General features: G+C 38.3%; 1 protein-coding gene across 1 annotated transcript in view; it reads left to right on the top strand.

Moving 5' to 3' along the window:
• The window catches only part of LOC119659800, a 35,801-nt gene extending 16,864 nt beyond the window's left edge, over positions 1-18,937 (top strand). The window contains exons 2-3 of the mRNA XM_038068072.1: positions 17,495-17,646; positions 17,705-18,937. Coding sequence (XP_037924000.1) covers positions 17,495-17,646; positions 17,705-17,889 — 337 coding nt within the window. The 3' untranslated portion in view covers positions 17,890-18,937. The remainder of the gene's footprint in view (positions 1-17,494; positions 17,647-17,704) is intronic.
• The last annotated feature ends 4,883 nt before the right edge of the window (positions 18,938-23,820 follow it).

Genomic DNA, 23,820 nt, shown 5'->3' with positions numbered 1-23,820 from the left:
CGACATCTATAAGCGGGAAATGGATGCTGCAATAACCGCAGTCAACAGAGATCCTGGAGATGAAGCATCAACAAATGATCTTCACAATCACAATAGCCCCAGTCGGAATGGTTGGTTTGACGATGAATGTAAGTTAGCAACGGAACGGAAGAATGCTGCATAACGAGTTATGCTGCAATCTCAAAGAACGGGGGCATGCGTAGAGACTTATCACAAACTCCGTTAAGCGGAGAAGCGACTTCACAGACGAAAAAAGGAAGCCTGGGAAAACCAACAAAGTACAGGAAGTAACCGCACCAGGCGCGGAAGTTTTACCAACAAGTCAGCAGGATGAAGCCTTACACACCTCGATATTCATCCTGCCGAGACGAAGAGGGACATCTTATTTCTGATAGAATGGTCATATTAGAGCGATGGGTTGAGTACTTTAATGAACCATAGAGCAACCAGAACATCGGCTAGTTGGGGGTCCCGCCAACTGAAGACGGCGGACAAATACTGCCACCACCAAGTATAGAAGAAACAGTCCGTGTAATTAACCGGCTTAAAAATTATAACGGTTAAATATGGAGTCGACCAATTACACCAAGTGGTTCATCAACTTATGCTCAAGGTGTGGGACAGCAAATCAGTGCCTGACGACTGGCAAAGAGGCATTATCTGTCCCATACATAAAACGAGAGATATCACGCATTGCAGCAATTATAGTGGTGTCAGGTTGCTGAGTACCATCTATAAGATATTCTCCTCTATCTTGCTAGGCCGGATAGCCCCATGCGTTCAGAACATCATTGGCCCATACCAAAGAGGCTTCACTCCAGGCAAATCAGCTACAGATCAGATTTTCTCTCTGTGGCAAGCGATGGAAAAACCGTTGGAATATGGACATCAGTTGCATCATATTTTCATCGACTTTCAAGCCGTCTATGATAGCAATATGCGAGGCCAGATAAAAGCAACAGGATCACTCTCAAGACCATTCGACATCAACAACGGTCTACGACAAGGGGATGCCCTATCATGCGTCCTCTTTAACCTGGCCCTCGAAAAAGTGATCGGTGATGCTGAGGTTAATGCAAGAGGTACGATCCTCTTTAAGTCCACCCAACTACTGGCCTATGGTGACGATATCGACATCATGGGAAGAACCACCCGAGACGTACAAACTACCTTCATCCAGATCGAGCAGGCGGCGCGAGATCTTGAAGGAGACTACAACTTTGAGACCGTTGATAATTTCTCCTGTCTAGGGTCGAAAATCACAACCGATATCAGCTATGATGATGAAATCCGCGCACGGTTGTTGTCAGCCAACAGAGCCTATTTCAGCTTACAAAAACTGTTCCGTTCGAAACGTCTCACCATAGGGTCAAAACTCTTACTGTACAAAACAATGATCATGCCATTCCTCATGTATTCCTCAGAAACTTGGGTTATTAACAAGAAAAATTGCGAACTCTTGGTCGCGTTTGAGAGAAGAATCCTCCGAAGAATTTTCGGTCCCCTACATAACGAAGAAATCTAAAAGCGATTCCATGACCGTCTGGTCGTATATAAAATCCGGGTCAATAGGTTACGGTGGACGGGTCACTTTATCTGTATGGATGAGGATGATCCAGCCGGCAAAGTCTATAAGGGCAATATCTACGGTAGAAAAAGAAAACGAGGCAGACCCTGCCTAAGATGGAGCGATGGCGTAGGTCAGGACACCAGCCAACTTTTAGGGATATCGAAATGGTGGACCTCGGCGCAATACCGGGATGTCTGGAGTTCGTTATTAAGGCAGGCCTAGATCGGATACCGATTGTTGCGCCGTTGATGATGATAATGAATTGAATCTTGTTCATCAAAAACAGGGTTTATCGCCTTCAGGTGTAAAATGTACCGTCAAGTTTTCGAAGGAAAATCTGAGATTATCTGCAACTTATATAAAAGGCGATTTTAAGTTGAACGCACACGTTGAAACAGTTCGGAACAGAGTGAGGGCTCATAATTTGAATGATCAAATTCCAAAAAACGAGTCGCTTTTGAAAGCATCACATGCTACAAAAAGGATTCAATTTGCAAAACAACATGTGGAATGGCCTATCCGAAAATAGATAAATATTTTATGGACGGACGAAAGTAAAATCATTCTCTTGGCGGCAAAGAAACAAGACAATATGCTCGACGTCGGCCGAATTATGAATACGATTTGCGTTTCGACCTATATCTAGCGATATGATATAGGCATGCTTTCCTTACTATGGAGTTGATCTAATATACTGGATCAAGAGCACCATGGATTAAAATTTCTATGCAGATATTTTGCACTATTATTGTAATCACGAAATGCCAACAGAACAATGACTCAAAACATACCGACAGAAAGCCTAAGGAATGACTTTTGGACGATGAAAGTGCCGCAATAGAGTGCCCTGCTAAATGATCTGATCTCAATACTATAGAAGATTTTTAGACGGATGTCAAAAAAGCTGTTTGGGGTCAAAAACCAAAAAATTATAGTGACTTCTGAACTTTAGTAGAGCGTTCCTGAAGGGCGATCCCTATTGAAAGGCATCAAAAGCTTGTAGGCCCGGTGAAACATCGTTTTGAAGCAGTTATTGAGTTCAAAGGATACGACCAAATATTGTTCACCCAAGCATGATTTCGTTTTTTTGTTGTTGAACTGCCATTATAACCGCTATTTTCTCGACCATATGTAATAAATACTGGTTCACTTTTTAAGGTTTTGTGTAAACTCAAAACCTTATTAATATCGGTTTACTGTCTGTCTGTCTGTCCGTCACACGCATTTTTCTCGGAGATGGTTGTAGCGATTGACACCAAATTTGGTGGAAAGATGGGAACTGTGAACGTTTACGCATATAGTGAGTTACATCCTTTTATGTCGAATTTGAGGGAGGGGTTCCCATACATGAAAAAGGGGGGGGTTTTTTTTTTTCATTAAATATAGTCATGTGGGATATCAAATTAAAGGTCTTGGTTAGTACTTTTCGAAGCCGGTCTTAGTTTTGACATTTGTTGGAAAGGTGGGTAGTGAGGGGGGTTGAAAATGATAATTTCTTTAACAGATCCATTCTTAGAAACTGCTTAACCGAAAACTCTGAAAAAAAATCGGGAGGCTGCCACTGTATGGTGCCTAGACCTCAAAATACCCTCCATAGCGATACCTGTTCAAATAAAGTTAATAATAGTGCATTACTATATTTTTAATAATTGGCATGAAAACCCCCTTCAGTTCATCCTAGAATCACGCAATTTTGCAGTAATGTAGGCTACAGCATAGAACATGATTCTATTCGAATTATTACTAACAAAGTTATAATAGGTTAAAGCTGTCGCTTCTGTGCAAATTCAAGACTTTGAATGTCAATATCACTTGAAAGTGGATATTCTCACATAATATATGCATATATTACGTACTACATACTAATGGGACAAATGCACACTAAAATTTCTTTATAAAACTTTCATTCACTTTTATAAAACTTTTCATACTTAAAGCGTTTAACTTCCGGTTTCCCAACTTGTTTTGTCTTTTCACAGTTCATGAAGTTAGCATTTGCTATTACGTTTTCTCCCATTTAATGTGTAACATTCGTCAATTCCCCATAATTAAGCCCACCATTTTTGCATGTCATTGGGAAGCTAACATATTGAGAAAACTTTTATCAAGCTTCCAATATGCAAGAAAGAAAGGTAGTGCAGTAGAATGTTCCGATCCGGTTGCTGTCTATAGCATCAACATTTTTTAACCCATTCTTGACAACCGTATTCGCGAAATCGTTGAAATAACCGTGAATCAATCCGGATTTGTCAAGAACTACGGAACTACTCAAGGAGAAACACCGTGAGAAACATCGTCCTATAGAGGGAGTGTATAGGGCGTATGTATAGACATTGCATTTCTGGATCTGAAGAAAGCGTTTGACCGTCATGAACTAATGTAGTATGCTCTATGACAGCTTCGTGTTTCCGTCAGTGTTCATTAAGAAAGCGCCCTTTCACCACTCCTCTTTGTTCTTGTTATGGACACTGACACACAAGATATCCAACGTCCAGCGCCCTATACACTGCTTTATGCATAGCAAAGATGATCTCGAGCAACTTGTCCAAAAAAGAAATGATCACCTCGTACAATACGATCTCAGATTGAATCTAAATGAAACTGAATTTTTGACGTCCGATCCCCATGAAACAGATGCCATCATGGTTAATGGCAGGGATATCCGCAATTGATATGGGGTTGCACTGATTGTGGAAAAATTTTGAGAGAGGCGTCTTCGATGATCTGGTCATGTAATTCACGCTTAGGACAATTCACTTGCCATTATTGGTCTGAACATTAAATTCGATGGGAAACGACCAAAAGGCCGGCTAAAACAACGGTGGCTTGATATGCTGGATGGTCATTTGAAAGCCTCATGACTACATCCAGACGAGACCTTTCATAAAATAAAATGGTGAAACCGATCACAACAACCCGACCCCGCTTGTGAACGGAACAAAGGCTAAAGAAAAGGAAGATAAGAAATTTTATGTAGTTTACGAAAACGGTATCAAATCTGGGATTAAATGATTTAGGTTGGTTAGGTCAAGCTTTTTGACACTCTTGACGAAAACGCTATAACTCTGTAAAGGTAAAAGAGTGTCAATTCGAGGGATCAATTTTCCTTAAATACTACTATCCACCATTGAAATTTCTACCATTATGAACGGGACACCCTGTGTAGTATATTCAAATAAATTTTACAACTGTATATTATGAAATCCTATAAATTTCCCGGAGAACTGACCCTCTTCAGGGAGTTTCTATGTCGAAGCTTCACATTTTGCAGTAAATCCAAATATTATGAGCAGAATTATAAGTGAAAATTGCTTTTTCTGTGTGGATTCACGGAATCTTTAAAATCGAATAAAACGACAGAATAACATTGAAATGAACGTTCTGACGCAGTAGAAGATAGTCCGTAATGCATTCTCGTTACGTGAATACCGTAAAAACTGCTTGCTTGCTGCCATTTTATGTAATTATAACGTTTTTTTGAAGAAGCAGCAAGAATTTGATAGCAACTATTATCATATTAACATTGCAAAGATAGAAACGATGCTATAGTCGTGCATATGAAAATTGACAGATTTATCATGAAATTGTGCAATACTAGAAACTTTATCTATATATGTATACGTAGATGCAACAAGAGATTGCAAATGTTTTTTTTGAAGGTGTTTATTTTCAAACTATCAACAGTTTTGTTTAAATTATCTACTTTAACCCTATCAGCACAACATTATAATTTTATCGCTTTCCAAATAAGGATAATCCAATATTTGAACGTGAATATATGATAAAAAGTTGAATTTGCTTTTGGCTTTACTGGGTTTGATTCGAAAAATGTACAGATGTGCATATTTGCAACTTATTCAAATCATACTTTGTACATAGCAGAATATGTCGTAATTAATTCTACACTCTGAAGAACTCTTGCATTGGAGATTAACATTTGCCGCGGCTTCGGCTTCTATTATTGATTGTACAAAGTAATCAAAAAGAAAGCCCTTAAAGTAAATTCAGCGGTGTTTACTGAACAATAAGAAACTGGAACTGGAATGTAAATGAAGAATATAAAAAGAAATAAACTAACTTACGCGGTCTGTGTTATCACGCAGTGACTTTTTTTACTTTCTTACTTTTTTTTCCCAAAATTAAATTTATTTTTCAACATAATCTCTAGCAATATCCTTACTTTTTTCACCCTTTCGAAAAATATGACTACTGGAACTCTGCAAAGTAGGCATTTGCTGCATTGATAATTTCTTGATTCGATGAAAATCTTTTTCCACCGATCAAATTCTTCGTATTAGGAAACAAGAAATACTCGCGTGGAGCCAAATCTACATACGCAAAGTTTTGTTTGTGTGTTATCTACATTCTCGAATGTGCATTTTTTTAAGCGACTGACATTAGGTTGTTGCAGCAATCTCCTGACTAAGGGGTTAGGATGGGAAGCTAACCGTCCTTTATACTTCGTCACCTGGAACGAGATCTCCTCTCTTACTGTCGCAATTTTAAGGTCTCTGTGAATGTCTTCATTTTTTATATACCAAGGTGGTTCGATGATCATCCATAGTATCCGGAACTAGGTTCTTTATACCATGCCCGCTGAACCCCACATAGCTATTCCATAATTCCACATTGGCATTATTTCGGCTTTGTAGGGCAGTAGAGCAATCCAGGTACAAACCGGTACTCTATCACAATCTGTTGAGGTATCATTGATTGAGACCTTAAGACGGTTAAGATCACTTGGTAACTCCGAGGCATAGGTGAGTTAGAGTCTCGGTTCAAGGATACTATTTTCGTGGACTCCAGTTTGGGTGATGTACTGGTGAGATGTGAAGCTTTTGTATTTCACCCTGAATTCATGCTCCAAGAGAAAAGACTGTAAAATTCCATGAAACTGCAGCAGTTTCTCTATTTTCAAAATCAGACCTTCGTGCCATACTTTGTCTGAAGCTTGCGCCACATCCAAAATGACCGCTGAGCAATACTTTCTATTCTCCAACGCACTCCTTATTCAGTAGTGCAGCTCACCTAATTTTGCTGTTTCTACGGTGGATCAATGAGCTTTGCTCTCTTTTTCAAATGGCGTCACTATTCCATTAAATTTATCTAATAAATTAATATAGTGCTGTCTTATGATCGCTATTCTCTTTGTCAAATAGTGAATGAAGATTGCGCCGTGAGAATCCAAGAAAATCGCTGCCATCACTTTTCCGGTTTTGCTGCCCTTCATTTTTAGCGTATAGTGGGTCTCGAGAATTCATCAAATGTTACGAAACGACGTTTAGTTGAATTGCGCTTGAAGTTTTGTTTTGAAACCTTTATCCGAATTCATTTGATGATCTATCGTCAGCAAACGCGTCACCTATTGCGCTGTTAGTCTGCAAGACTGTGAACTGGAAAAGTACAGGGAGCAACCGCATCAGGTGCGGAAGTTTAACCAAGAAGTCAGCAGGATGAAGCCTTATACACCTCGATCTTCATCCTGCCGAGACAAAGAGGGAAACCTGATTTCCGATAGAATGGGCATATTGGAGCGATGGGTTGAGTACTTTGATGAGCTCCTGAACAACCAGAACATCGGCGAGTTGGAGGTCCCGCCAACTGAAGACGACGGACAAATACTGCCACCATCGGCTTAAAAATCATAAGTCGCCAGGAGCCGATGGAATTACAACCGAATGGGTTAAATATGGAGGCGACCAATTACACCAAGTGATTCATTAACTTGTGCTCAAGGTATGGGACAGCGAATCAATGCCTGACGACTGGCAACGAGGCATTATCTGTCTCATACATAAAAAGGGAGATATCACACAGTGCAGCAATTATAGAGGTATCACGTTTCTGAGTACCATCTATAAGATATTCTCCTCTATCTTGCTAGGCCGGATAGCCCCATACGCCCATAATATCATTGACCCATACCAAAGATGCTTCACTCCAGATTTTCTCTCTGCGGCAAACAATGGAAAAACTGTTGATATATGGACACCAGTTGCACCATCTATTCATCGACTTTAAAGCCGTCTATGATAGCATAGCCAGGGCAAACATCATGGGAAGAACGACCCGAGACGTACAAACTGCCTTCATCCAGATCGAGCAGGCGAAAGCTTGGGCTGCACATCAATGAAGGCAAGACAAAATATATGGTGGCAATGTCAGCACCGAAAACCAACCAACCAACAACATCAAATCGCACTGACCAAACGGGAAGAATAAAGATAGGAGACTACAACTTTGAGACCGTCGATAATTTCTCCTATCTAGGGTTGAAAATCACAACCGATAAGAGCTACGATGATGAAATCCGCGCACGGTTGTTGTCAGGCAACAGATCCTATTTCAGCTTACAAAAACTGTTCCGCTCGAAACGTCTCACCATAAGGTCAAAGCTCTTACTGTAGAAGACAATGATCTTGCCAGTCCTCATGTATTCCTCGGAGACTTGGGTTCTTAGCAAGAATTGCGAACTTTTGGCCGCGTTCGAGACAAGAATCCTCCGAAAAATTTTTGGCCCCCTACATGAGCATGGACGATTCCATAGCCTACATAACGACGTAATCTATGAGCGATACCATGATCGGCTCAATAGGTTGCGGTGGGCGGGTCACTTAATCCGTATGGATAAGGATGATCCCACCCGGAAAGTCTATAAGGGCAATATCTATGGTAGAAAAAGAAAACGAGCCAGACCTTTCCTAAGATGGAGCGATGGCGTAGGTCAGGACGCCAGACAGCTTTTAGGGATATCGAATTGGTGGACCTCGGCGTAAAACCGGGATGTCTGGAGTTCCTTATTAATGCAGGCCTAGACCGTATACCGATTGTTGCGCGGTTGATGCTGATGATGAATTTTATCATGCCTTCAACTCAGCTATCTACGAACCTTAACCTGACAGTTATCCAATACAATACCGTGGATTTTGTCGAGCATTTCTTTCATTGGAGCGTCATTTGAGTATTCTAGACGCCCAGCATCCTTTGTACTCTTGTGACCGCAAGGAGATGTGGTAAATCACTTATATACCATAAAATTATTTTTGCGCCAAAAAACTGTGCTTTATTAAAGCACGAAACTTTTTTGTCCATTTTGGAAAAAATTCTTTCGAGCATTGTAAAAGGGTTTTGGCAGATCTATGTGATTTTTTGTTCATTTCGAGAAAGAAACAAAGATGTCAGAAAAATCCTTGCATTATAGTCGCTGACTTGTCAAATAGCTTACACATTTTTTCACTGATAGTATACTTTGTCTGAAATTCATTCAATATTTGCAAATTTCGAAGCTATTTTGCTACCGAAATGTCAACTACTTATCGGGGTTGGTATCGATATCCATTGGCTATTGAAAAATGATCATGATTTGTTTTTGGAATATTCGCGAGCTCCTCGAGAACACCCTGGTTCGTGGTTCCACTAAATGTTCGTCTTGTCCAATTTGTTTTTGTTTTTTTGGGTTCCCCTCTATAACAAGCATATTGACATCTTTCGGATCATTGTGGAACAATGTACGGGGGTAAGATTTGTCTCCACCTGCTCTTCATAGATTTTGGAAAAACCTTTCTAAAGCGTCAATAGCAAGTTGTGTTTGATGGGGCTTGGAATAGCCATTGGTACAAGTTCATCGTTTCAAATATAAAGAACTAAAAGGCACAAATACAGTCCGGCCAAAATTAGCTTGAAAACTATCTGATTTGTTGAATTCCCTTTTGTGAAAACTATCTAAGTTTTTTCAATGTAAATATTTGAAGATAAGAAAATATCTTTTGAAATCGTCTCAATGCTTTAGCTCTTTTTCTTTCTCCGCAATCAATTTTTTATGGGATAATTTCATATCTATCAAGCTGAAAGCAAACTTCTCTGAAAATATCATAACTAGTCTTGAATGCAAATACGACAAATCAACTAGCTTTTTGGCTATTTTAAAATATGTAAATAACATAACATCATAAACAGATTACTTACTAAGCTCTGGCTTTGTTCTAGACAAAAATGACAATTTCCCGCCACTGGTTGAGTGGTTATTTTGATATATATACACTCCTTGACTCTTGGTTATTCTCGTGCAATTTATAATACAATTGAAAGCCAATTGTGAATTTTGCCTATTCCATTGGGGAATTGGAAAACTGGAATAGAATTTCAACTTCTGTTCCATTTAGGTATTCTTTAGATATTGCCTTAGGGAAGGGGATTTGGGAAGAATCGAATCACCCTCTTTATATCTTCAAGCCAAGACCGTCTGCTAAAATGTCTGGTCTTAATTCTCACCGCCAAATGCTCCAGATAAGTTCTTCTTCTTCAGTTACTGTTTTTTCATAGCCGAATAAATAACTACTAGTAGCACACAAATTTTCAATTAAATTCAACATTTATTTCAAGATTTTGTGCCAGAATAAACCTCACTGAATTCACTCGAGAATGGCTTAAAATATTATGAAATATGGTAAGACGAAGTGTGCTTTCTGTGAATCCTTTTAGATGCAATGGTTGGTGCGGAAAGAGTGTAAATCTTTTGTTCTCAAAATGTGGTCATGTGGGATAACAAATGAAAGGGGTCAGTTTTTACTTTCCGAAATTTGAGTATCGGTTGGAAAATGGGGAATTTAGGACTTAAAATGTACATTCCATAAAGTGCTACCTATAAATGGAACTATATTTGACTTTAATTTTCTTTTCCAATATAGCCTTGCACCTTATCACTAAATATTCGATCACTACTACTACATTTATTTGGTCTATCCGACTGTATTTTGTATTTTACTTTATAATTGTTTCATACATCGCTCACATTACTATTTTTTAGGCAACTTATCAATTTCAAGAAACACAACTGCATTATAATGCCGAGAAGGATCATTTTAATACGATTTTGATGGAAGTTTAAAATATACAACAAAAAATTTGTTTACCTAATTTTACATTAATTAATTTTATGACTAATAGACTTCACAGCCATCTGCGGTAGTTCAGATTAAAAAGAAAATAATTCCTTTCTATTCTGTGCGCAACCTCAAATATTCAATTTATATATTTTTTAAATATTTTTTTAGAAATAAGAAAATGGCCAATATTTAAATGAACATTTTCAAAATCGTTGTATTTTTTATGTTAAATTGTTAAAATAAATGTGTTGATGGAAAGTGAAATATTTTTGAGGTTTCGCATATGGGCATGGGTGTATAAAATAAGGGATTGAAGCTTCAACAAAATCGGCTTGTTTTTGTGAGTGCTTTCCCAAGCTGTGTCGATTTCTTGTTTTCTAAAAATATAATTTTTACATAATGCCTAGACCTTAGTCAAGTAACTATAACAATATCGGACCTAAGTTATTATATACAAGGGACGATTAATGTAGCTACTGCCGGCTAATTTCCATTTCTGTGCCTACTGTGGCGTATTCTATTCTTTGTGCTATAATTTTATAAATATTTTTCAAGTTTGAGACCATTGATAATTTCTCCTATCTATGGTCGAAAATCACAACCGATAACAGCTACGACGATGAAATCTGGGCATGGTTGTGGCAGCCAACAGAACCTATTTCAGCTTACAAAAACTGTTCCGCTCGAAACGTCTCACCGTAGGATTGAACCTCTTACTGTACAAGTCAATGATCTTGCCAGTCCTCATGTATTTCTCGGAGACTTGGATTCTTAGCAAGAAAAATTGCGAACTTGACCCGGTTCGAGAGGAGAATCATCCGAAGAGTTTTTGACCGCCTAAATGAGGATGACGATTCCGTAATCTACATAACGACGAAATCTGTGAGTGATATCATGATCGTCTGGTTGTGGATAAAACCCGGCTCAACAAGTTGCGGGGATGGGACACTTAATTCGTATGGATGAGGATGACCCAGCCCGGAAAGTCTACAAGGGCAATATCTGATGATCCAGCCCGGAAAGTCTATAAGTCTATGGTAGAAAAAGAAGACGAGGCAGACCCTGCCTGAAATGGAATGATGGCGTAAGCCAGGACGCCAGGCAGCTTTTAAGGATATCGAATTGGTGGACCTCGGCGCAAATCTGGGATGTCTGGAATTTCTTATTAAGGCAGGCCTAGACCGGATATCGGTTGTTGCGCCGTTGATGATGATGATGATGATTTTCAAGTTGTTTCAAGTTGCCCAGATAGCTCACGTGGGCTGCCGCAGCGGAGAGCCGCGGTTCAAATCTCACTGGTGGCAGAGGGATTTGCTATCGTTACTGGATGCCGGATACCAGTCAGCTCAGCTGCGGCTGAGTAACTGAATCAAATCAGAGTAATAATCTCGGGCGAGGGCAATGCTGACCACATTGCCTACTACAGTGTACGGTCCTGGATGAAATGATCTCATACATACTGATCCAATATGGATTGTTGCGCCACTATTATTATTATTATTTTCAATAAGTTATACTTTCGAAATTTGTAAAAAGAAATATATTTTTTAAAATCGTCACACTATATTACTACTTCAAATCTAACTTAACCTGACACATAATTACTATCCCTAATCTGTTCTAATTTGTTTGGATTATTTTTGAAATAATTCTAGCCAAATTTCGCCCCCTAAAATTTCTCTTAGGATTTCAAAATGTTTTGTTTGGTCGAAACCGTTGTCGTCTGAATTTATTAAACTTTGGTGAAAATTTCTTACCAATTGAGCAGGTCCATTCTTAACAAAAAAACATACTATTTGTTTTTCTATTCAGTGAACGCTCTCCCTTCTCCTACAATTGCCTTATAGAACGATTTCGGGGTGATGTTTGATAGCAACCTTCTATTTAATCTTCACTGCCCTCAGGCGAGTTTTATTACATCTGAGATACCTTGACTCATAGTATATATAATTACTATAGTTCGCACTCTTAATGCTTTTGAAGTGCCAATACTGTGAAGATCATTTACTAATTCCACTCCCCTGTGTCTAGAGTACTACGTAATTACCAAATGGTTGCTTACAATTTGGTTCTTTGGTTTCATTCTTTATCGGAACCTTTGGAAGAAGACCGCCATCTCACCATTGATTTAAGTGTTCATTCAATTCACAAGGGGCCACGATTATTAGTGAGAATTTTGGTTTCTGCAAAATATATCGTGGAGATTTGATTTTTAAGAAGTCAATTTCCTCATAACTAAAAATAAAACCTGAATTTAGAGTATTTTAGTAAAGTTATGTAAATACAAATAAAAAAATTAACCCATTTCCTTTACTAAATATTTTATTTTTTGCAAATATGCATCTTTCGACGAACATTTGCCGCCTTCCACAGTGCTTGGGTTTGAATCAAGAGTGAAATATTTAGTAAAGGAAACTATTTGGATTTGTAGTTCAAGTTCCTCAATTATATAATATTTCGTTGTACGGCTGCCTCGGTTTCTCTGATGGCTTTTGTTAGTGCCTCAATATAATACACACTCATGATACTCTGTGAAAAAAAAATGTACAGCCCCTTTTCGCCCCTTCAACCTCAACACGCCGCTCCCTGCATGTAAAGGGACATCCAGATGCTTACCAAATTTCATTTGAATCGGTTTAGCTGTTTTGGAGGAAAGTGCCTGTGACAGACAAACAGACAATGAATCGATTTTAATAAGATTTTGCTTTACACAAAACCTTAAAAAGCGGGATATTGAAATGACAAGGGGAAGAGGGAAAAAGCTGGTTTGGAAATTGTGTTTTGAAGCCAATAAAAAAAAAATTATAGCAATACACTATTATTAACTTTATTTGAAAGGATATCGGTATGGAAGGTATTTCGGAGCCTCTTGATTTTTTTCAGATTTTTCCGTTGGGTAGTTTCTGAGAATTGGCCCGTTAAAAAATGATCACTTTCAACCCTCCCCACCTTTCAAACAAAAGTCAAAACTAAGACCCGCTTCGGAAAGTACTTTTTCTCTAATTTGATACTCCACATGACAATATTTGGTGAAAAGAAAATGCGTGTGACGGACAGACAGACATACAGCAAACCGATTTTAGTAATTAGTCTAGACGGAGTCAATGGGTGTAGCTGCTATTGGCAGGATCTTCTTCAAGACTGAACTTCACCTTCGGAGGTGCATCGATCATGAATTGGAGAATATATTCTTATTAGGGAATAATTGTGTTTTATAACAAACAAAATGAAGGTAGAAAGATATGTTGAAATCTTCCACGGTGCTCTAATTAGCTATTCAAACCATATGTAATAGCATTGAGGTCATATTTCAGCAGCACAATAAAAGTATTTATGTAAAAAAAATGTCAAAATTTGTTAGTCCCGTTCAATGCTATTTTTTTTACTGGAAAGCCAGAAATCCAGATCTTAATCCAATCGAAAGTGTTTGGGGTATTTTAGCAAGAACTGTTTACGCAAATGGTGGGCAGTATTTGACAGTAACGGATTGAGAAACAGCAATTTTGCAAGAATGCATTTGAACATAAAATACTTTGGAAGTTATTTAATTTACTACGAAACAGAATTTTTCAAAAAACTAACAAAATTGGTAGCCCAACTACTTAATAAAAAGACAAAATTCTCAAAAATATTGACCAAATTCCGTGCACTGTATGTGTACGTCGGCCAAATATTTCTGTTGCTGCTTTTCCTTCTGCAAATATTGTTTAGCAGCATCAGTGTCACTTAGTACATCGGAATAAACTAAATTCACCATCATCATCAACGGCGCAATAACCGGTATCCGGCCTAGGCCTGCCTTAATAAGGAACTCCAGACATCCCGGTTTTGCGCCGTGGTCCACCAATTCGATATTCTTAAATAAACTAGATTACATCTATTAAATTTAAAAAAATTAAATTTCTCCACCGGACCAGCTATAAATAACATTATTGAAATTCACATATCGTCGTCAGGACCCTCCCCACATCAGTCATTTCATCAACTTTGTCGGGAGGTGATATATCGTCTTATAATTATTGAAAACCTGATCAAGAGAATCTTCCAGATTTGAAAGACATTCTATGATTTCAGTCACCTTCAAAGCCTTTTTGTTTGTCGTTTGAACTGATCTATAAACAATAATGCTTATCAACAAAATATTTTTTTATTATTCGAAAAAAAAGGCAAACTATTTTTACTTACCTTTATCAGTTTTATTATTTACTAATAATTGACGATTTCGATGAATAAACTGCAAATATGTTTCGAAAGGTGCCGTGCTTCACGTAAACTTGCCGACTCAAAGCAAACAAATCAAGGTTTGTATATGCTCGTGCCACTTTTGATTGATGTTGCTTGCGTGCCATGTACTATTTGGCATAAGTATGTCCCCCGTGTAATATTTATAGTACGGCTCATTTTGACAGTAAATAAATTTAAAAATATTTTTGTATGCACTATGACCTACTAACTACGTACAAATAAAATTATCTTGTAATGAAATATTTTCACATTTTTTGTGAAGAATATAGTAGATGTCACTCAATGCACAGTATCTTATTGAAAGTGACCTCAAATAGATGCGGTACTTCCAATGTTATTGGTAATAAATCGGAAGTTTTATTTCCCACGCTTTCTTCCAAAGAAACTTATAGTCTTGTGAGTTGGGGCAGAATACACTGACCGTGTTCCCCGGTTTACGTAAAAGACGACTAAAAGGGATTGAAATTTGTGGGCTAACAACCTGCCAATTTCGAAACTTTACTGTTATCGAAACGTTAACAAAACATCGGAGAGAGACTGATCTCACGGCTACATTTCTATCGAAATGGACAATAATTGGTTTTTGGAATGGGTTAACTCTCCTCGACAACGGTATCAAGGGTCCCCAGAATGCTCACTCTCTAACTGGAGCGAGAAATCTGACGATATGAGCTGGACATTCTGGGCTTAAGCGAAATAAGATGGTGCGACTCTGGAGAGTACTCCTCTCCCTCTTGCCACACTAATGGCAAGGTGCTTTTGTACTCTGGAAAGCTGTGGGTTGTTTCTGACAGCTACGACAACTCGCGTTCTTTTGACCTGGGAGCTGGTTTCCAGCAGACTTCCAACTGTAAGATTCTGGTCCGCAGCATCACAATTGTCCAGTTCTATGTATCAATGGAGATTTCCGAGTTATTTATCGCTGCACCTGGAGTTTCTGCAGGTTTGCTACTTTCACTCGTACGGAAATCCCGACAGGGGGATTCTCGTTTAGATACCAAAGAAGGGCAACTGTCTTGAGTGCGACAGTTCGAGGGGTATCTGTGTGCTCCCTGCCGTCACAAAGATAATAGTTAAAATAAATGAATTCTTCTTGTTACCGATATTATTTCGTTATTGTTATCAGTGACGCTCTTCATGCTACCATGTCCGGAGGGCGTGGAGGACTTCGGTGGAGTACATCATCTCATGTTCTCAGTCTGATAAGCCTTCACGCTCTCCTATCTGCATTAATCGGTAGAGTATCGATGGTGTTGATCAATTTGTATATCTAGGAAGCTGGGTTTCTACCGACGGTGGCACCGAGATGGATATCGCCGGACGCATTAGCGCAGGCCTGATAATATTTCGAAAACAGGCGCACATGACAATTATCCGTGGTCGACGTGACCAGAAGGCAGAACTGGCAGTGGATAGGTTACGCATTAAGGTTGGGCCATATTTACATTGCTAGCTACGACATGCAGTGGAGCCCACTCTTCGAGGATGGCCGGCAAGGGGTGGCCATAAGAGCACTTGGCGCAAAATAGTAGAGAAGGAGGAATACATTTTCGACAATTTTGCATTTTTCCATCTATATAGCCGGCACCGAGAACGAAGCCGCCACCGTGCCACATTTGGACGTTTTTATTGCAATTCCAATTGCATTAGCATATTAGCATTAGCAAGAAAAATTTCATTGATTCTGCTGATATCTTAGTGTAGAAAGAAGTGTCGGCAGCCATTTTGTGTGTTTGTGTGATGTGTATTAGAAAGTACTTTGGTTTTATCTTATGTATATTGAAATGATGACTAGTTGTGCACTTTATCTATTGCGCACGCCACTCTATACTTGATTTTGGATATAATCAAGGAGGAGTGTGGGCATCTCGGGAAGTCCTGGGTGGAGCTGAAGCGCATTTTAATGAACCGTGAACGATGGTGCATTGGTGCGCTTAACGTGCTTGACACCGCCAAGGGGTGAATAGTAACCATATATACCCATATGGAGTCGAAAGCCTTTTCTATCGCAGATATTACCGTAGATTTGTTGTTGACGTTAAGTCGGGTATATACGATACCATGGAAGCAGCACAGAATGTGTTACATTCCTTGTTTAAAGCAAATCCAAACTAGGGGCCAGAAATAATATTGAGATCTCAATGCTGGGATATCCATGCTCTTTTAAAAAGTTTCACCAGTTTGGGAGTGCCTTGTGTGAGATAACTTTTTTCCTAATGGCACTTTTACTTTGGGTATCTTCCAGGTGAAGGAAAATGGTTATTGTTTGCGCATTTATTAAAATTGGAAGTTGAAACTTAATTCAAGCTCTCGAAAGGTTCCTGATGCGAGTGTTAGGGAAATTCGTCGAGACCAGCTGACTTTTTATTATTTATGTTTTTGGTGAAAGTTGTGAGTTTTGATAAACTCGAAAAAAAATTATAAAAGAGTAGGTTTAGTTGAACGATTTATTGGGGAGAAGATAATGATCGAATCTTGTTTGTTGATTCAATAATATACATTTTAGTTGGAGGAAATGCGTCGAGCTGCCGATCAAAGGAGTCCGCTTTAAGATTTTTTTCCTTAAAGTTTTCAGAAACGAAGTTGCATTTGAATTGTGCATTGTATTCGATGGTAGCGGGATCATGCTTCCTGATCATATGCTGATGGAAGATGTTTCTGCTTTCTGCTTTAATATGAGCAGTAATAATTCAGGAAAAAATAACTTCATAATTTATGATAATAATTCACTTCTGTCTTAAAATTGTATCCTTTGTGAACAAGTATATGAATTTGAACTTTTGATTATTTTTAGATACTCTATAGATTTCACCGAAGGCACTTGTCCAAGTGGAGATATTGTGTATCGAATTAAAGCAAATCAAAATTCCATCTACCAAAATTGTCGACAAAATGGCAGCTGGATGCTGGAGGATATTCCAGATGATAATTACTTGGCGCAGGAAGGTAAGGATTATTTAAATTAATAAGTCGGAATGCTTGAGCAGACTGTTTTTTTTTTCAGATGAAAATGAATTTACGGTTACCTTTCACTTCACCGAAGAAGAAATTTATATATACAGCGGAGATGAATCACGAAATCTTGAATATAATTTCCAAAGTCCTCTATCGATGTACTCTATAGGGTGCGTTCACGTATGGGATGATGTAGACCGTGTGAAAGAGATCACATTTCGTTACGCTGACTAAATACTATATATGCATCGCAATTGACCATCTTCTATTTTCATCGACTTTACCAAAGAAACAATAGATCATAAAGATACCCATTGAATTTATCAGCATTATATGAAACCAGTGTCTTCACAGTGGATAAAATCTAATTTTATCTAATAAATAATGTTCCACTATAATATTGTAGATTGTTCACAAAATGGGCCAGAGGGCGGGAGAGGCACTTTCTTTTAACATCTCCAAACCTAAGTGTATTTCCATATTGAGCTTAATCAATGTGAGCACAGCAAAAATGTTGTGTAAAAGTCATTCCAGGAAAATTATTGGTCCTATCATATTATTCCAAAAGAAAGCTTCACTCTCTAAAGTGGGTATATTTGAAATTACTAAGAAAAAGTTCTATTCTTTTGTTAATAATGATATTTTCTAGATTTCGACATACTTATTATAGTTTAACGAGGGAAAATTTGATGCCAATCCTTCTTAAACTTGGGATAAATTGGTCTTTTGAAAAATGTTCCCTGGTGATATCTAATTTTCATATCTAATAATGAAAAAGGATGGGAATGGCAAGAATAAATAACATACATAGACTCACTTCCAAAATCACCGCCATGATCTTCTGGCCACTTCGATTCATGTTTCCAAATTAGTTTTTCTCAGCCAGTAGTTCTAGCATTTCTAGCACTGTATTTCAGAAACATTAAATTAATTTATTTAATATCACGTAAAAGTATTAATTTTTAGTGCATTAGATTGTTTGTAAGAAACCCACTATTCGCAAACTATACACTGTAAGTTAGAAATTGTAGTTCAACGATGAAGTTAGTAAACAAGTAGGAAGTTAGTGCGCTTTATAAACCGAAATATGGAAACAGTTCGCCAGTTTCGGCGACTTTTGTTGATTATTACCACTTGAACCAATTGTGCCTTTTGAGCAGCTCTTGTACAAGTTTATTTATAAAAATAGTTTCTTTTTAATTTATATAATATTATATATGCGTTTTTATCGCTTAACGTGACTTTGTGAATAAAGTGATTTGAAATAAAATTTTTAATTGAACGTGTCATTTTACATTTTTTTTCCAGAACCAATTCCCTAAATCTTATTTTAAGAGCGAGAGTGAGCTTTTTTGTCACATAGTGTAGCGTCGTTTTTCTTCTTGGCGATGTTGAAGCAGCACGGAAGATATCCATAGGTGCGTTCTGCAGAGATAACCTTGAGATGATCGCGCTATGCAGTTCGTGAGAGCGCTCTTCTGCTGTAAACTGTATCAAAGTGTTGTAATTAATTTCCAATGATAAGGACTCGGGATTCCTGTTGAATACGGAAATACATTCTGCGAGCAAAACGCTTGAAAAAAATAAGATTTCAACTATTTTTATCCAATGTTGAAACTTGTTGCAAACGTTTACCACGTGAAAATAACGCACAAACAATTTTACGGTATTATCAATTTCCTAGTTGTCACAATTTCAGTTTAGTAGGTTATTGAGAAAGTCTGCAAAAAAAACTCGTAACATCGAGCACGCTATCTAGAGAAGCTGTGAAGGATATAGATGTACTATACTGGAGTTGACAATATTATGGAAACTACAAACGCTTTTTTGAGGCGCTAAATTGTTACTGCAATATCAATGATGGGCGCGGTCTTTTCAACTAACAGAAGTTTGTGCTGAATTGAATTGTATTACGCACAGATATATGTGTGCACTGTGAACTGCAATATTTTTAATTCAAAAACTCTGAGACAGATATAGATCGCCAGGGAGAAATGAAGCTGACGAGAAGCTAGGGTAAAGACCCGCTGACAACGTAAAGCGAAGTCCAACAATAAGTCGTGCTAATACTGCGAAGTTACAAACAAAGGTGCTTTTACAAAGTTGGGTACAATAATCGCAAAGCTGATGGAGTTTGTAGCTCCCAGGCACAATGTGCACGGCGAAAATCAAAAGCCAAGTGCGCGAAATACGAGCAATGTATTTCGAGGCCCGGAACGGATGAGCTGCCATAAGAAGAGAAAGCCAACAGTGGATGCGGAAACAAAACGTCTTCAAACTCAATATTTAAGTTAGAAGCACAAGCAAGAGGCACAATAGTGGAGCGCCTTTGGTATGGAAACGAAGTATAGTGCAGAGCAAAATTTTTCGACACATCCGACAAATCCTGTTAATTTCATGTAAAAGACAAGCTTTTTGGTTACTTCTGCCATATTCTCTATTATTTTCGTTAGTAATTTACAGTACAAAAGTTTTCGACATGTTTGTCAGTTTACTCGAAAAATAATGGCCAGTTTTGAAGATATTATCCTAGTTAATGATAATTAGAATACATTTTACAGTTTGCTGTGATTAAAATATATTTTAGAGAATTGAGAAAAAATAAATAAAGGAGAGTATATAGCCAAAGTAGCTCAGTTATATCGAAAAAAAATGATCCAAGTAAAGAAAAAGGGCCAGTTGAAAAGTCATCAGCTATCATCAGGAGAACCAGCAACAAGTATCCCAATGTAAAAAATTTTAAGCAGCAAAACCATCAAATGTATATTTGATTGAGTTCTAAGAAAGATACATTTTGCGCTTACAAGGGTAAACAAGTCGGAAAACCGGAAGCTTGACGCTTCAGGTATAAAAGGTTTTGTGTTTCCCTATGTGAGGAGCATAACGTAGTTCTCCATTGGCTTATAGCATTGACCCGAGATATTTAAATCGTTCAGTTCTGGGCAGGTTACCACCATTGCCAGAATTCAGCGATTTAAATATCTGGAGGGGCAGCCATTGAAAGAACTGAGCGATTTAAATATCTCGAGTCAATGCTATCAGCCAATGGAGAACTGCGTACTGAAATTGTTTCACGCATTAATGCATCCTGGATGAAGTGGCATTCCCCAACTGGTGTTCTTTGTGATCGACGTATTAGCGCACGTCCCAAATCTAAAATTTACTGCAATGTCGTTCGTCTGCCGCTCTCTATAGTTCTGAGTGTTGGCCAACTATAAAGGACAATGAACGGCGTCTTGCGGTAATGGGGACGAAGATGTTGCATTGCACTGGTGGCGTGACACGTTTTGATTACGTCTGAAATGAGAATATCCGTGATCGATATGGGTTTGCATCGATCGTGGAAAAACTGCAAGAGAGGCGTTTTCGCTAGTGTGGTCACGTAACTCACGCTAACGAGAATTCAACAACCAGTATTGGTCAGAACATCGAAGTCAATGGTAAGCAACCAAAAAACCGGCCAAAACAATGGTCGCATGATACACTGGATGGGGATTTGAAGGTCTCGCGATTACATCCTGATCAGGCATTTGATAAAATAAAATGACGAAACCGATCACGACGAGCCAACCCCGCTTGTGAACTGAAGGCTGAAGAAAAAGAAGAAGATGTGAGGAGTGATGAGCCTGAGAGTTCCGTGTCACATAGTTAAAAATTCTATTGGCATCTATTTTTTAGAAAGTAATTTGAATAAATCATTTGATGGAAAGCCCTGTATTGAAATAGTCAACCTCATACGCTTCACACTCTGAGTTTAATATTATTAGGAAATGCCAACAATTTAACCAACATCAAATATAAAAAAGGGCTAGGCAGAATTAGATTCTTCTTGAATGGAATTTTAATATTTTACTCGAATTTCAATTATTCTCCTTAATTATGACGTCAGCATCTTATTTGTATGGCTTAGCATGCTGTTAATTAGCACGAAATTGATAAGTTTGAACTGCTATAACTTTCCCAATAATAGTTGGATTTTCATGAAACTTGGCATATGTATGCACGAGGCTGTCCTCTATGTCGGTGGAAAATTTAGTACACTTAGGAGTAACTTAAGGGGAATTTTTTAGTCAATTTCTAAAAGTTGATAATATACTATTAGTAAATTTTTTGAGCAGATACCGGAATAGGACATCTCTCGATGATTAGATTTCACATAAGTGTTTTATACAAAATCTTAAAAAGCGCTGCAGATAAGTAGATTCTCCATAAATGCGACTTTAATATTTCACGCGAATGTCAATTATTCCGGGTAATTATGACGTCAGCATCTAATTTGCATGGCGTTGGAAGCGGTAAATTCGCGCGAAATTGCTAAGTTTGAACTGCTATAACTTTGGCGTTAATTGCCAGATTTCTATGAAATTTTACATGTATATACAAAATATTGTCCTCTATGCTGGTACAAAATTCGGAAGTCCTAGGATGAACTTAAGGGGGGTTTTCCAGTAAATTTCTAAAAAGTAGTAATATAGTATTAGTAAGTTTATTTGAGCAGATATCGGAATGGGACATATTTTGAGGCCTAGATTTCATCTAGGCGCACCACTCCGATTTTCTTCGGATTTTTAGGTTGGGTAGTTTCCGAAAATGAGTCCTGTCTCACTTCAAGTGCGTACATTTTGACTCATTACACACGCAATTTATGCCAAAACCAATATCAGTTTCGGAAAGTACAAATCGAGACCTTTCATTTGATACCCTACACAACTATATCCGTTGAAAAAAAATTTTGAATCCCCCCTTTGCATGTATGGGGAGCCCCCCTTTAAACTCCACCTAAATTTATGCCACTCACTGTATGCGTGGGATTTCATAGTTCCCATCTGTCCACCAAATTTCGTCCGGATCGGTTTAGCCGTTTTGGAGAAAAATGCGTGTGACAGACAGACAGACAGCCATTGAATGGATTTTAATAAGGTTTTGTTTTACACAAAACCTTAAAAAAGATAATCCTGTGATCGTGTCGAAAGATCATGAAATAAAGAAAGCAGAGATATTGCAAAAGTGGACCAGAGAAGCATGTCTACAGAAAAAACTGTTTCCAAATCAGAACAAATTTTATGTGGACGGATAGCTAATCTCCTTAGATTGATGAAGAATCTGATATGAATGCGAATTACCGTCAACTCACACCTTCTATCTGATGGGAAAATCATAGTTCACCGCTTAATTCATTGGGTCAATAGCCGAAAGAAAAACCTGATATGCATGAAGATTTCACTAAGCTGCAATTAGGGAACGACACGTTCACAAGAACTCAATATTTCAGATAAATAATTATTATCATAAGTTTACTTTAGATTGATTCAATGAAAATGTTGGTGGTACCTTTACTTATATAAATGCCATTCACTCCTTGGTGAGGTATAGCGCATCAACTACATCTTTTATTTTCCGTCCAACTCTACTTGCGTTTCTTATCAAATCCAGAGCGATTTAGCCAAGCTCCATAACCCGGTGAGGGAGCAAACAGATGTCATGAGTCCTCCGGACCTCGGAAGATCACCGAAAACAAAAAGAAATAATATCGGATGCAACCCTGGCGAAGTACGCTTTGGACCTCAAAGTCTTGCTAAGATTCATCGTTTTGTGCCATCATCATCTTAAGCGAAGATTTGAACTTCGCGCACTATTCTAAAATGATCCGTACGATGTTGAAGTGGTCAATGCAGGAGGATCAGAAGCGGAAACTAGCCTGATCTTTGTCGATTAAGCTTTCGAGATGTTCTTTGATGCGTTCCAGGATTAGTTTAGCCATTATCTTTGCGACGGCAGGGAGTACATAGATACCTCTCCCATAGCCGCGCTCAACACGAGTACCCTTCTCTGGGATCTTGGGGATGATCTCCTTCTTCCACTATCTGAGAAAAGTATTCCGAAGATATCCTTACGAGTGGAAGCAGCACATCTGCAGTAATTGCAAGTGCAGCGATAAATAGCTCTGTGGGGAGACCATCAAGCTCAGCGGCTTTACAGTCCGTGTGTGCATGTTACGGTGACTAGCCATTTCAGCCACAAAAGGAAGAACTTCACCGGATGTGAGACGGTTATAAATGTGTGAATGAATGGTGAAGTGTTCTTTTAACCTCTTCAGTTGTTCATCATCGTGGATAAGAAGGCAACCATTGATGTCCTTCACACCTTTATCATCGAAAGATTTGC

This window comes from Hermetia illucens, chromosome 6, assembly GCF_905115235.1.
Source record: "Hermetia illucens chromosome 6, iHerIll2.2.curated.20191125, whole genome shotgun sequence".
Lineage (NCBI taxonomy): Eukaryota > Metazoa > Arthropoda > Insecta > Diptera > Stratiomyidae > Hermetia > Hermetia illucens.
The sequence above is the reverse complement of the archived record's forward strand: the minus strand, read 5'-3'. Positions and strand labels throughout refer to the sequence as shown.